The sequence below is a fragment of the Lagopus muta genome, chromosome 3 (genome assembly GCF_023343835.1).
Source record: "Lagopus muta isolate bLagMut1 chromosome 3, bLagMut1 primary, whole genome shotgun sequence".
Taxonomy (NCBI): domain Eukaryota; kingdom Metazoa; phylum Chordata; class Aves; order Galliformes; family Phasianidae; genus Lagopus; species Lagopus muta.
Window position 1 is genome coordinate 68692301 of NC_064435.1, and position 14980 is coordinate 68707280.

General features: G+C 37.0%; 1 protein-coding gene across 3 annotated transcripts in view; it reads left to right on the forward strand.

The window, feature by feature from the left end:
* The window catches only part of ADCY2 (adenylate cyclase 2), a 205591-nt gene that overhangs the window by 81817 nt on the left and 108794 nt on the right, over window positions 1-14980 (forward strand). For all 3 annotated transcript variants that reach the window (XM_048939390.1, XM_048939388.1, XM_048939389.1), the window contains one exon: window positions 12666-12815. In XM_048939390.1, the coding sequence (XP_048795347.1) occupies window positions 12666-12815 (150 nt within the window). The remainder of the gene's footprint in view (window positions 1-12665; window positions 12816-14980) is intronic.

Here is a 14980-nt window from a genome sequence, read left to right on the forward strand (position 1 = left end):
ATTGTTATTTATTGTATAGTCTCTAATTTTTCCTTGCTAGGGAACCCACTCTGCTGTAGGATCTAGGCAGACTGCCTGGAGATTATATAAGAAAAGTGGGTAGTCATTACTCTGCTGCAGCACGGGGGGGGGGGAGTACGGTCCCTGGGTACCATAGTCTCTAGCTATTGTACATCTGTACCTGACGTGTGATGAAGAGCAAGATAGTTGGCAGCTGTGTAGTTGGGTTTTTTTTCCAGCTTTTCCTGTCATGACTGTAAGGTCACTGAATTTCATTGGGGAAGAAAAGGGACCTGTGGAATAGAGAGGTTGGTTGATGGAAAGCAGCATATGATACACTAATATAATATTTGAAATATCCAGCTATTAAAACGTGCTATCAGATGTTAATAACATACAAATAATTTGATTATGTTAAATGAACCATTAGTTTGGGAGACATTCGGGTTTAGAGCTTTATCTGCATTTTCTTAAAAGTGTCTATGACAGTCTTTTTGCTTCTATTACCACCTTAATCAGCATCATGTTTCAGCCTGAACATTGTCTGGTCCTACAACAAGATCTTCAAAGAAGTTCATTCATTCAATGTTTCTTCAGAGTATGAATAATACAGAAGCTACAATTATGAATAAAATCATTTCTGTACTTTAAAATTTCGTACATTTTCTTCTGCTGTAAGGTAATTTCTCTGTAATTATAACTTGTTAAAAACTTATAAATCTGCATTTGCACTAATTTTTGTATTCCATTTCTACTTCAGTCCTTAATTAACTATTTGATACTAGCCTTTAGCCATCGTTGGAGACTAAGTTTTTTTTTTTTACATCCGTAATAGAAATTTTTAATGAACTTTCTCTAGTATGGTTTATATTTAGTTGATTTTTAATGATATAAAATGATGATATGCTGGATTTTGAGGGTTTTTTTTTCTTTTGTAAAAAAAGTGTTTATTTTTATTTGAATTACCCACTGGTAGTTGTTTGGATTTATCCATTAAGCATTTTCAAGCTGACAATAAGCATGTTACTTATTATGAGCTCTGGATTGAATATTAAATTAATGCTGCAGGATTGGTGGAGGATCATTTAAATAACAGTTTAATACTGCCTGCAATGTAAAATAGCAGGCAAAGTATACAAAGCAATTGTGGAAAAATAGTCTGCTGAAGGAAAATTCATTAAACCAGCTAGATCCTTTTTGAGATGCATTTAGAATCAATTTTAATTTGCTTTTAAAATGTATTCATTAAATGTATTAGAGAGCTGTTCTAACACCATTTTTATTTCTTACTAGTTTAATTCATACTGAATTCTTTGTATGATTCTTTGTGTATTTTAGCATTAAAAAAAAACAACAGTTTTATCTCAATTAATTTAGTCATTTGTTGAACACAGCAATTGCTAGGAATGTTAAAGAAGTGCTAGTAAAACTTAGAGTATTTTAAATGCATGAAAGACTATTTTTGACTATATTTAGTATCTGAAAAAGGCAGTATTTGCTTCCTCTTCTGATGTGTAATAGTTGTGTATCCATCACAAACACCAAATAGTGCCACTTGACTGCATACATTCTGTGGTTAAAACTGTACTTGGAATCCAGCTAGTAGCTACTAGCCCTCTCTAAAACATGGCTGACATCCCTTTCTACTTGCCCAACTCGTAGCAATTCCAAAATGAGAGGTTGCATCTGTGTATTTTATAAAATTTGGTCAGTTATTCTCCCCTAAGTTTTTCCAAAGGGCTTAGGGTTAATAAAAATGTCAGCTTCCCCAACATCACATTTCAAGGAGTATAGTTGTTTCATTAACGTTTTCTAGATGTTTTGACTGTTTACTATTGCTGCAGTAATCCCTGTATTTTCTGTTCCCTATCCAGGATATGTCAGTCTTTGAACATTTCCCCAAACAGTGTCTTTTTTCCACACTGAAAAGTATTCCTCACGGCTCTTTTCTTTATTCTATTTTTTTTTTTTTTTTGTCTACCCCATTTAAGAGAAGTGTACCACCATTGTGTGTCGTATTGAAGGTGTGCTCTTGCAGTCCTTTTGTACAGTGGTCTGGCTGCTTGACTGCTACCAACTACATTGAGCACATCCAAGTTTGGACTGTTCCTGGTATGGCAGTAGAGTGATTCAGGCTAAGCTATTCTCATCCTTCTCTTGAATCTTCTATAAAAGAGTGTTGTATGTCTCTCGCTGTTCTACCTCATAACAGAAGTGAGTGACTGAGCTACAGCCATATCTGCATCCCAGACAAGACATCATATATCCCAACATGTTCTCTGTGACATCCCAAAAGACACATGAGAGGAGAACTAAGAGGTGTGATAACAGGATTGAGAACTACTTGCACTGGAGCAAGTGATGCAGCACAAGAAGGATTATCTTTAATGCTGGGTGTGATAAGTGATTACTCTTTTACTGTTTGTTTTTGTGTCCTTGATTGAAGAAACAGGTTTTGTGAGGCATTAACCTCTGAGTTTTGGTCTTGCAGCTTTGTGTTCAGCTATTAAACATACAGAGGATATAAGGGATGTCAAGTGTATAGAAGATAAGTAACGCAATGTATCGTAATAGTGTCTCTCAGTTATCACTCAGGATCATTAGTTGCTGGCTGTTCAACTAACTTGTAGTTTCTGTCTTTTCATATGTAGCAAAGCAGCTTAATGTTTGCTAGAATGTTTTGTCTGGGCTTCTACCAAACTGATGAAGTAATGCTTTTCAATCAGAATGTTTTGATTAAGGTGAAACAACCATCATTCATAAATGAGAATTTTATATGTAATTTGCTTCTTGGAATTTTGGGGTTTTATTCACAGTAGTATTAACTGTTCTTTCAATAAGTATGTGTAAGATGAAGTAGGCTTTTTTTTTTTTTCAAACTTGTTTTTAGAAACTAAATGTACATTTATAATGGCTAATATAATGATATAGAAATGTTATTGTTTGCAGCTGTGGCTGAAGTTAATGACATTTACATGGAAATAACTGAAATAATAGTTCAGTTGGAAAGGACCTCCTTCAGGTTTAACTGCTGCATCTCTTCAGGGCTGACCAAAAATTGAAGCATGTCACTGAGGTTGTTTCCAATTGTCTCTTGAGCACTAATAGACATGGAGCATCAACCACCTCTGTAGGAAACCTGTTCCAGTGTTTGACCACTCTCATAGTACAGAAATTTTTCCTAACACCCAGCCTGACCCTCCTCAGGCACAGATTTGTACCATTCCCATCCTGCCATCTATTCAAAGAAGCAGAGCCCAACACTTCCCTCTGCTTCCCCTCCTCAGAGTGCTACAGAGAGCAATTTATTTGCTATTTGAATTCACAGAGATAGACTGTATTTTCATATGCTTCTTAACACTTTATCAATAGTGTTCCAACAGTATTCCAGTAAAATTTATAACAAAGTTTTAAATTAATAAATATAGCAACAACATGACTGTAATCATCTGGAAATTGTAATATTTTCTTTATATGCTGGTAACTTTTTTTCATACGTAGGGGGGCCTGTCAGTTTTTGCAAAGTGTCATGATGGATGTCAGTAATAATCACACATTTTGTCTTCTGTAAAAGACTTAGAAAAGTAGTATACAAACTGTAAATGAACCTGTAATAAATGCATTAAATGCAAAACCTACTTGGTAGGGCTGTGCTGCAGGTAATCATAAACAAGGTCACCCTGGAAATGACATTGCCACCAAATTTTGTGTACTTTGTCTTCATGTTCACAATATTAAAGCCGTTTGATTTCTAAAACTCATTCCTTGGAAGGGAAGACTTTGCCATCTTCACTGTCATTTCGTTTTCACAACATGCATTCATAATATAAAATCTGTTTTTTTATATAGTATGTAGAATTTGCAGATTCATTTCTAAAGCAAAACCTCTAGATAGTATTTTTGATCCCAAGAAAGAGGAAATTAAAATATGAGCAATGAAAATATTTGAAAATTTGTTGAAAAATGATGATATGGAAATCTGATTTTTTTTTTCTTCAATTATTATATGAACTACATATATAAGCTACTAACATTGAATTACAATTAACATTTGTGTTGGATACTCAGTAGCTTAGCTACAAAATCCTTACCGGTCTATTTCAATTTACCTGTTGCTGTGGCAATTTTTACTCCTAGTGAAAGTCATTCTGTTTATTAGCATGTAATCAGACTTGCATTATCAGCAATTTTGGAATCTGTTTACCCTGCTGAAGTTTGTCTGCCAAAATGCAAACATTTAGTCCATACAAAAATATTTTAAAAGATGTTGCAGAATGCTTTTGTATGCAAATACGCAGTTGAGAAGAGAGTTTGAAGAGCGTTTAGATGAAAGTTAAAAATATATATAATATTTTGAAAGAAGGGAGGTCTTCAATTGAAGATTTGAAGTTGTTTGAAGGCATCAGCAAATGTGAATGAGGTTGATTTAATTGATAGCTCTACTTGGATTTCCAAGACGTTTGAAAATCCTTTGCCCAAGTATTTTCAGGCAACTGAACAGCCAAGAGGAAAGATCAATGCTTGTATAATTACTTCTTTAAAAAATATGAAACAGAAGATAAGGATGAATGGTAGGTTCATACATTTAAAGAATCAAATAAATGTGGAAGCATGGAATTTGTTTCTTTGCTGGGCAATACCTGCATTTGTTTAATGATTGCTCCCAGCTATTTTAAGAGTAGCAGCCTGTTCTTTATAATGCTGTGTAGTATTTTAGGCATCTGTAATGTGTAACCACATGCTGCTCTGCAGGGGTTGTCGTTAGTACTGCTGTGAAAGTGAGCTACTGTGTTGATCTTTCAGATGTTAGTCAGAATGTATCCCACCATGTAATTTAGAAAATACTTTTGTTCAGGATATCCAATGTACTTCATATAAGCACTCTGAAAGAGAAAATCTGACGTGACTAATGACATCTCTGCAGGTCTGAGACATGACATAGAGAAAATAGTATCTTTCGTGTGAAGATAAATACAAATGGAATGAATTGGAAGCAGCAGCATGAAGACTTTAGAGTGTCTACTTCATAATATAAACCAATTATTAAGTTTTTAATCCATTTCTGTAGCTCATCTCTTTCCTCAGTTTTACCTATACATTATCATGTATATTCTTTTGCATTTTATTCTTCCTGAAGTACATAGGCAAATCCCACTGTTTACCAGCACAGGCTGCAAATGAAGTTGACAAAGATTGCCTTAGTCATAAGACAAGCACAGCAAATACTTGAAGACTGAATGTTATAAAAATCTTATCCAGTTCATTAGGAATAGTGAGAGAGGAAGAAAATTGCCTAAAACACTAGTCTCATGAATCATAATTTCACTTAGAGATCATATAAAATACTATTCTAAATGTCTAATTACCGTTGTCTGTTTATAAGTTTAAATCAAATATATGAATTGCCAGCATTTTGCGATAGGACAGAAGGATATTGTAGGTTGTTCATGTAACACGGATCTCCACTGATTTTAATTTCATTGTATATTGATAACTGGAAATATGTAGCATATACTTTGTAACATACACTGAACTATTTTTTTCTCTCTCTCTTTTTTTTTTTTTTCCCCCTAATCTTGAATACAGAAACTGGATGGTTTTAATTTCAGGAAGAGTTGAACTTTTGCATTTTTATTTTTTAATTTTGTCAGTAACAACTGACTATTAAGTTTTTAAGTACTTGAAAAGAAAATAACTCAAGAATCCCAAAGTGATATAAAGTCCTGAATTCACAGAATTAGTTTATTCCATCAGCTATTAAATCTTCTTACCACTGTGACATGCTTAATTAAATAACTTTCCATCATTCTTAACATGTTAATGATATGTGAATAACTTTTCAATTAAAATTTAATTATGTAGCATGCATTTTGATTTTTAAGGAAATAATAACGATAATAATAAGTCTTCAGTCCTCTACTGAACAGTTTGTTGCCTCATACTGATTTTGATCATTTGCTATTTTAGAACCAGAAATGGCTGTTAACATACTACAGTTCTGTCTTTGTGCATTTAAAAATAAGAAAGGTGAACAAAAACTCTAGAAATTAGGGTAGTCCAAACAAAAAGAAGATGGAAGAAGCCTTGTAATGAGTTGTAGTATGTTGTGTAATTTAATACATTATTTTTAGCACCATTTGTTACAGAAATGAAGCTGAAGTGATTATCAGCTCATTTTTGTGTTAGTCTATCCTTCTTCTGGCAGCTTTTGAAACTTCTGAATCATTTCTGCAAGACTGACCAGAATGGAAGGCGTTTAGAGAGATTTATTTAATACAGAAGTTTAATAAAGGGTAGTAGATAGTACAGGAAGGTGATTATGATAATAGTCCTGTTGTGGGATAGGGAGGAGAAATCTTTTGTTACACATTTAGCTTGACAGCTGGTCAGATACACATATGACAATTTTCAGTCTTTTACTAAGTAGTGAAGGAGATGAATTTCTTGGAGAAGACCGAGGCTGTTTAAAAGTCAGACATGGAGCTCTGTCTTTTTAGGATAACACTTAAGATTTTATTCCAGATGAAAATAGCATAAATTTGTTCACAGATTCTGGTTTCAAAATGTTTAGTTTTACCTAACATCATCAGAATAGGTTTGTGGATTTCTTCTTTTTTCTCCAATCAGTCACACGTTTAAATGTGTTCAAGCAGTTTTAGTCACAAAAAAATAAAATGAACCACGAGGCACATGGAAACACAAAATAACTTTCCTCCTTGAGGCAAAAAGGGGAGTGCAGTGGCTGACTTTCTTCTGAGCGAAGGAAATGAGTTTCCTTTTGGCAAAAAATATTTTAATATTTTAAAAGTATGAGGTCATTTATCAGTCAACTATATTGATTGTGTATTACAGCAAAGTGTTCTAAAGGAACCATTACTCTGATTCTTTGTGCATTATTTTTTTGTTTGTTTGTTTTGATTTGGGAATTTATAGTTTATGATCTGTTTTCATACACACTGGCATACAGATAAGCTCTCTATATGTGCAGAACTGAACAAAATAAATCTAGTCATTCCACAAAGCAGCCTGGAGCAATGAGAAACCTCAGTTCTATAATAATGATAAAAAGAAAAACACATCAAATAACACAGATACTACAGAAAAGGAATATCCTGCTGATGTCCACAATGCTCTGATGGCAGCAGCTAAGAAGCAAATTACACAAACAAATTAGACAGTGTCATGTAGTCACAAGTTTGTAACTTCCTATCTTGTAAAAGGTCTTTGTGTGCATCCACAAAGAGGCCTTTTAATATTTTTTTGGAAGCAGTTGAAAAATATATAGAATTTTGCTGGTATTTGGAATAAAATGTAATGTTTTTTTTTTTTTTTTTTTACTCCCTAGTTTTAAGTAAATCTTAGCTTTTTGTTCTTAGCTTTTTGTTCTAATGAGCTGTTTCTTGCAAAATTGCAATTTGTTTTTACTGTTGTTGATCCTCCTGTAAAAAGCACTTGAGTTTCTGCTTGATACAGACAAAGGATCTTGGGATACTGAAGCTTCCTAGTTCTTCAGTTCATTCATTGCATGTTTTTACTGTGGTTTTCATGAGCATTTGAGGATTCAAATGCCTCAGTGTATTAAAACATGTCACTGTCATTAAAGAATTGATTTTTACTTCCCAGATCTTCCTGAGCCAAAATATTATGTGCAATAGATGGAGAATCTTTTGATACATTTACTAAATTAATGGTATTTGTCATTGTGTGTGGTGGCCATGCAAATTAAGAACTCTGTGGCTAAACATATCCTTTCTAAGTGCTGCTTATGGAGCAGATTGAGGGAGATCACGTGGCATGTGCAGGACAGCCGGGGCATCAGGCCTAGCCGGCATGGGTTCACGAAGGGCAGGTCCTCCTGCTAGACCAACCTGATCACCTTCTGTGTTCTAGGGACCTGTCTGGTAGACGAGGGAAAGGCTGTTGATGTGGTCTACCTAGACTTCAGCAAAGCCTTTGACATTGTCTCCCACAGTATTCTCCTGCAGAAGCTGGCAGCCCATGGCTTGAACAGGTACAGTCTTGGCTGGATGAGGAACCGGCTGGAAGGCTGGGCCCAGAGAGTGGTGGTGAATGGAGTGAAATCCAGCTGTAGACTGGTCACAAGTGGTGTTCCCCAGAGGTCGGTGCTGGGGCCTGTCCTCTTCAATATCTTTATTGATGACCTGGAAGAGGGCATTGAGTGCACCCTCAGTAAGTTTGCAGATGACACCAAGTTGGCTGGAAGTGTGGATCTGCCTGGGGGTAGCGAGGCCCTACAGAGGGATCTGGACAGGCTGGATGGCTGGGCTGAAACAAATGGGATGAATTTCAACAAGGCCAAATGTGGGTCCTGCACTTTGGTCACAACAACCCCAGGCAAGGCTACAGGCTTGGGGAAGAGTGGCTGGAAGACTGTGTAGAGGAAATGGACCTGGGGGTATTGGTTGATGCTCGGCTGAACATGAGCCAGCTGTGTGCACAGGTGGCCAAGAAGGCCAATGGCATCCTGGCTTGCATCAGAAGCAGTATTGCCAGCAGGAACAGGGCAGTGATCATCCCTCTGTTCTCAGCCCTGTTGAGGCCGCACCTCCAGTTCTGTGTCCAGTTTTGAGCCCCTCGTTGCGAGACATCAAGGCCCTGGAGTGGGTTCAGAGAAGGGCGATAAAGCTGGTGAGGAGTCTGGAGCACAGGCCTCATGAGGAGCAGCTGAAGGAGCTGAGATTGCAGTCTGGAGAAGAGAAGGCTCAGGGGAGACCTTATTGCTCTCTATAACTACCTGAAGGGAGGTTGTAGTGAGCTGGGGGTCGGCCTCTTCTTTCATGTAACTGGTGATTGGAGAGAGACAACAGCTTCAAGCTGCACCAAGGGAGATTTAGGCTGGATGTTAGGAAATACTGCTTTTCTGAAAGAGTGGTCAGGCACAGGAATGGGCTGCCCAGGGAGATGGTGGAGTCACCGACCCTGGAGGTGTTCAAGGAACGTTTGAATTTTGTGATGAGGAACATGGTTTAGTGAGAACTATTGGTGATAGGTGGATGGGTGGACTCGATCATCTTGTAGATCTTTTCCAACCTTGGTGTTCCTGTGATTGTGTGATTCTGCTTTTCAGTTTCTTTTAACTGTGAAGAGTATACTTTCTGGCTGAATTTTGCCTGAATCTAAAACCTTAAATAAACCAAGCAAACAGACTTGTTTCCTAACTTGTTTTGTCACACAGTCCATCAAAAAAAGATCCAATGGGGAGAGAGACAATTTGTCTTTGCAGAGCCAGAGAACTTGCACCTTGACAGTGATACAATAATTCTTTGTCTCCCATTAATTTCCATGCAGACATTATAAATTATACCCTCTCTTGTCCATTCCTCAGCTTTCATTTAAATCTTTACTCCTTATATACCATAGTACTTACTTGTATACACATGCATTTGTAGGCAGCTTTTATCAGTCGAAATAGGAAATTGTGCTATTACAGGGTAATCTATATAACAGACTGCATTTTGTAAACAACTCGGTTAACTTTACAACTCTCTTGAGAAATTAGTCATAGCTACTTTACTTTGTCTTCATTTGCTTTTAAATATAATCTATTTTGTAAGTTAAGCACTAGACATCAGACCATTTTATATTCACTGATATTGAGAAACATATCTGCTTGAATGTAAAAATACAATTCAGAAAGTGCCCTGTTGCCTGTAAGCATGTGTAGTTTTTAGCATACCAAAGAAGAGAGAGATCAGGAATGGTAGATCAGGCATCCTTGAGTGACTAGAGGTGCAGGCTGGCACTTGGAGTATATGAAGACACTTCTAGGTGGTACCTAGTCGGTCTTTGCTTTGTGTTTTTTTTTTTTTTAATTCATATTTAAATCAACTTCAATAGACATTGTATTTAGGCATTAAGTACAAAATGCCACAGTGTATACAGTCAGTACATACATTTAAAGGAATCCAAGTAGCCCAAGAGGTGGACTTGCCTCTCCACTGTATGTTCAGAGATGGTAGGACTGCTGTGTGACTCAGTATTTACATCTAGAAAATGGAGTACAAGCTTTCTATAGTTCATGGATATTACTGGGGGGTGTTTTGTTTCTTGCTTTCCTTCCTAAAATGTCTGTTTCTAAAGATGAATTAGGTTCATGTTTTAGAAGTCATTCAGTACTGTTTCTGCTGTTGTGTTACAATCTTTTCTGTAGCTCAGTCTTACTGTGCTTACTGTGCTTGACAGGATCCTTAACCATGTTGTGTAGTCTATTTGGGTGCCTTTTAATTCTTTTGTAAAGGCTTTTGATGATAATTTTACATGCACAGTTGATGAGAGTTCTCATAGCAAAATGCAGAGTTTCTTGCCAGAAGGGTCACAGCACTTCTCTTTCAGTGTGAATCTGCTGGAGGAAGGGAGGGATATATGGGAAGAGAACAGGATTTTTAGAGTTCTAGCTCAGAGAAATGTCAAAGCTGCTTTTATTTAGGAATTCATTCTAAGTGCTTTTATCCAGGAATGATTCCGAGCATGGAACCTTCTTCTCAGAGCAGACACCTGACAGAACAACAGGAGGAATATTTCATATGCTTGCACACTGATTGGAATACTTGGCTAGGAAGCAGCAACCTTAGTACAGTTTTCATTGGTCCAAAAAACGTTGAACTTGTGTCTTCCAGGAAAATGCATGTGAGACTTTACTGCAAACCTCAGATGATGCTCATCTCCAGCTTGTATGTTAAAACTGGGCTGCTGCTCAGGGAGAAAAAAAAAGAAAAAAAAAAGAAAGTAAGATTTAAGAGAAGGGAGGCACTCAGCAAGTATTTTTATTTTCCATTAAGCCTTTTATAGCTACTTTATGTTTCACTCAATAACTTACTGGCAGAAACAGAAATATATGCTCAAGCAACACAGACAAAATATCTATTGCTCTGAGCAAAAGACCATTTCACCCATTTTTGTAAGTTTTCTCTGTTAATGCCTTAGTGATACATTTCTGAATGAATTCTGCCTAGCCACAAGAATTGAGGTTGCTCTCAACACCTTTTCCATTATATATTCCCTTACTCACTTATGTGTTACATCTCCACTGTGTATGGCAAGAGGCTTTGAACAGCCTAATTCAGGTACTGGGAGCATGCACATAGCTTTATGTGGGCTGTATTACCCCATTGAGAATCTGAAAAGCCTGGTTAATTAGCTTCCTTGCTTGTCACTCACTTGTTTCCATCTATTTTCTCACTTCATCTGGTTCAGTTATAAAACTGTAATCTGTTTTTCTATGGCTGCAAAGATGATACTCATAATTTACTCCTCCATCTAGCTATCTCCGTGTATTTTTTTTTAGTTTTGGTTGATTATATTCCTGCAGTTTTGCATTGAATAATCTGTAGCTTTATGAATCTGGATAGTACATTTGGTAAGTGCATGTGCAGCTTTTGAACACAGGTCTGTACATACGGATTTGTAATGCTGTACCTGGAGTACTTTGTCCCATTCTTATCCCCCCAGAATGAGAAAGAATTAGGCATAGTAGAAACAACCCAATGGAGAGATACTAAAATAGGGACTGAAGCAACTCTTCTTATGAGACAGTGAGAGAGCTGGGGACTGTTCAGCCTGGAGTAGAGGATTGGGAGGGTTGTATCAGTGGGTGTGAATACCTGCAAGGGAGGTGCAAAGAGGACAGAGCCAGGCTCTTTTCAGTGGTGCCCCGTGATGGAACATGAAGCAGTGTGCACAAACTGGAACGCTGGAGGTTCTGCCTAAACATTAGGTAGCACTGCTGTACCATGTGAGTGTGTGAGTGATGGAGCACTGGCACGGACTGCCCAGAGAGGCTGTGACTGTAACTGCCAGTTTGCATGCATTACCCCTCCACTGTAACCTCTCACATAAATTTTTGTTCACTAATCTACATCTGTTGAGAGTGCTGTGACATATCAAACATAAAACAGTTTTGAGTTCAAATTTTCTTCTTTGCACTGTCATCTCTTTGTCATCCAATTCAAAATAAAAGTTTCATTTAAACTACTTTTATCTCACTTTAAAGAAAACTTATTTTTCATATTCATGTGTTGTTGTGCACTCTGCTGTAAGTTCAAGTGTAAACTTTATAAATTTAGTGTTGTGTTTTTGAGGCAAATGCAGCAGCTAAAAGTATATTCTGGAAGAAAGATATCATGTCTCACTATGAAAATCCTCAGGAAGGTTGATGTTCATAGCTAATGCTTATGGTGGTTCAGGGTGACATAAAATGCAGGCCAGGTTGTTGATGTTGTATTTTTACTCCTTAATCCTACAGCACTGCAAAAGACAGCGTCTTGCCAAAAGAGGATGGCAGTCACTTGGCTGCTGCTGGTGTTTCTAGGAGCCATAGCTGTCACTTTTCAGCAGTAGATCCCACCTAATTGGTGTTCAGCAGTGGATGCAGAACATGAACTGAGTTTATTTTTTTGTTAAATGTCTATCTCACAGAATAGGCAAACATTTGTTATGTTCTTATTTCACACTCAGTGAAAATGGTATAATTGCTTTGCCACTGGATGTGAAGGCTTTGTAAAAGGTGAACCATTGCTAGGAATCAGACAAAAGCAAAATACATAACTGCAGCAATCTTTCACTTCAGATTAGGTCTATATTCTGCTAATTTATTTGAATAAATTCCCTGAAGCTATTTATTTATTTATTTATTTTAACCTCCCTAGATATTGGCTAATGTGATCATTTTCATCTGTGGAAACTTGGCTGGAGCATACCACAAACACCTGATGGAGCTGGCACTGCAGCAGACATATCAGGACACATGCAACTGCATCAAATCCCGGATCAAGTTAGAATTTGAGAAGCGGCAACAGGTAAGGTTACACCCATGTTTGATCTGTTCTGCTGTTTTTGTGCTATCTCCTGTTCAGTGCTCTATGATGTGGCTTGCCAATGGAAGAATGCTCATTGAAAGTTACTTCATGAAATACACAAAATCTTTTGAACAGAGTTGTGTGCAATTTGCATCTAAGAAAGCATTATAATTATTTGTGTTGTTAAATATATGAAAATATTTTGTATAAGGAATGTTGAAAATGCTTTATAGATTCTGTTTTATATGTCTTTTTTTTTTTTTTTTTTCCTTTCATTGGATGAGCAGTGTTATGAATATAAAGGCTTTGGGAATCGTTAGTTTTTCATGCCCAAGACCAGTATGGTAAAATCATTGCCAGAAGATATTACTGCACTGTTTTTGAGACTACAATACTGATGAATCATGTGATATAGTTCCAGGGGTCAGGTGTGTTAAGAGGAGCTAGGGGAATTGCATAATGAGACTATCTGTCATTTACTGTAGCAGCTGAATAAAAGGCTTCTCTGATTGCTTTATATAGTTCTTTGTCTCTTTGCAGGTTCTTTACTGTGCCTATCATCCTGACAGATAGGTGCTTCGTTTAAGAAAATTTGAAATACAAATTAGTTTATGAAGTAGTAAAGAAGATGGGTATATTTTGCTCTCAAGGTCACCAGACTAGAACTTTATCAACTGTTAAGGGTCAGAAAAGAGAGCCCTTACCAACAAACCGACCTTAACTGTCATGTCTGTCTCACAAATATCTGCAGCCATTTAAAGCTACCTTTAAGATCCATCACGAACATTTTGTAAAGCAGAAAAAGTGAATGAATTGTCTATATTGTGACTTCAACAGATGTTACGTGTTCAGAGAACTAGCCTTATTCTGCTGTGCATTTGGGTCATATACTGGCTGAAGATGCTGCAAGACATTAACGGTAGTCCTTAGGAGAACACTTCACAGTAAATAAAGGCACTGATCAGATTCAAAATCTGTATAAGGTATCATTGCACAAGAAGTTTTGTGTACATATAATTTTCTACCTCTGCCTCCACGTGATGTGTACAGTGAAACACTAGGCTAAATAACTGATACTAGCAAGATTGCTTGTAAGCAGAGCGCAGGGCAGCTAATGCCCTGAGTCTGGAATAAGTACCACTCTGATGGGACAGTCTCCAGAAACATGAGGATGATGTGATTGCTTCTAGACTCATGGCAACTTAGTAGAGGAAGTTTAATGCTGTCCTCTGTGCCCAGGCTCAGCTGCTGTAATCAAACACTACAACTCACAGCAGGCATCAAAGTCTCTTGATCAGGAGAGACCTGAGCTCTTAGCTTCCTGAGCAGAGTTGTAAAGATTTAGGCTTCCATTACTGATTGTGTTTTTCTGTAAGTACAGGAAATGCATTGGCGTATCTGTAGGAATCAGGATGGAGTGTTACTGGACAGACTGTCAGTTGGTGCTCTCAAAAGGCTGAGGATGGTTCTTGCAGGATTCAGTACTGATGGAGTAGAAGTGCTGGCTGGTGGTTTGTTTAAATGTGTATTGTTTACTTGATGCTGCTAACTTTTATGAAGAGATATCAGTTTGGCTTCCTAGAACTTCTGAAGGTATTGTAAACATAGTTGAGAGTCTATCAACACAGAGAAGTAAAATATTTGGAATTCTATGCTGGAATGCTTCCTCTTTGTTCTTTCTAGGAGTTGTGTATCTCTTATGTTAGAGTCCAGCAGGATGGAAAGCAGAAGCAACTGTTTTTCATTGACAAACATATCAAATGAATGAAGGCATCTACATGCTTTTTAAGTAGTCTATTGCAGGTGTGGATTTAGGCATTTTTATTATCAGTAGATATGGCAATGGCTCATTAAACTGGAGTAAATTAAGTATTCAATAAATATTAAAGATTATTATTATTTATTTTTTTTTTTTACCTCTGATGAACCACAAAATCTTACATATATTTCTTTAATACCTCAACCTTATTTAATTACCTCAACCTCATATGTATTTTAACCTATGTCACTGTTTTTCTAATAAAAAAAATCCAAGGGGTTGTAGATCTGTAGTGGAAATGCTAAGTCATAGCTTGAAACAGTGATTGAGCACCTGGTGGGAAGGCAGGGCCAACCCAGGGGAACTCACCTGCAAGCAATGAACCTGAGTGACTGGAAGGGATGGA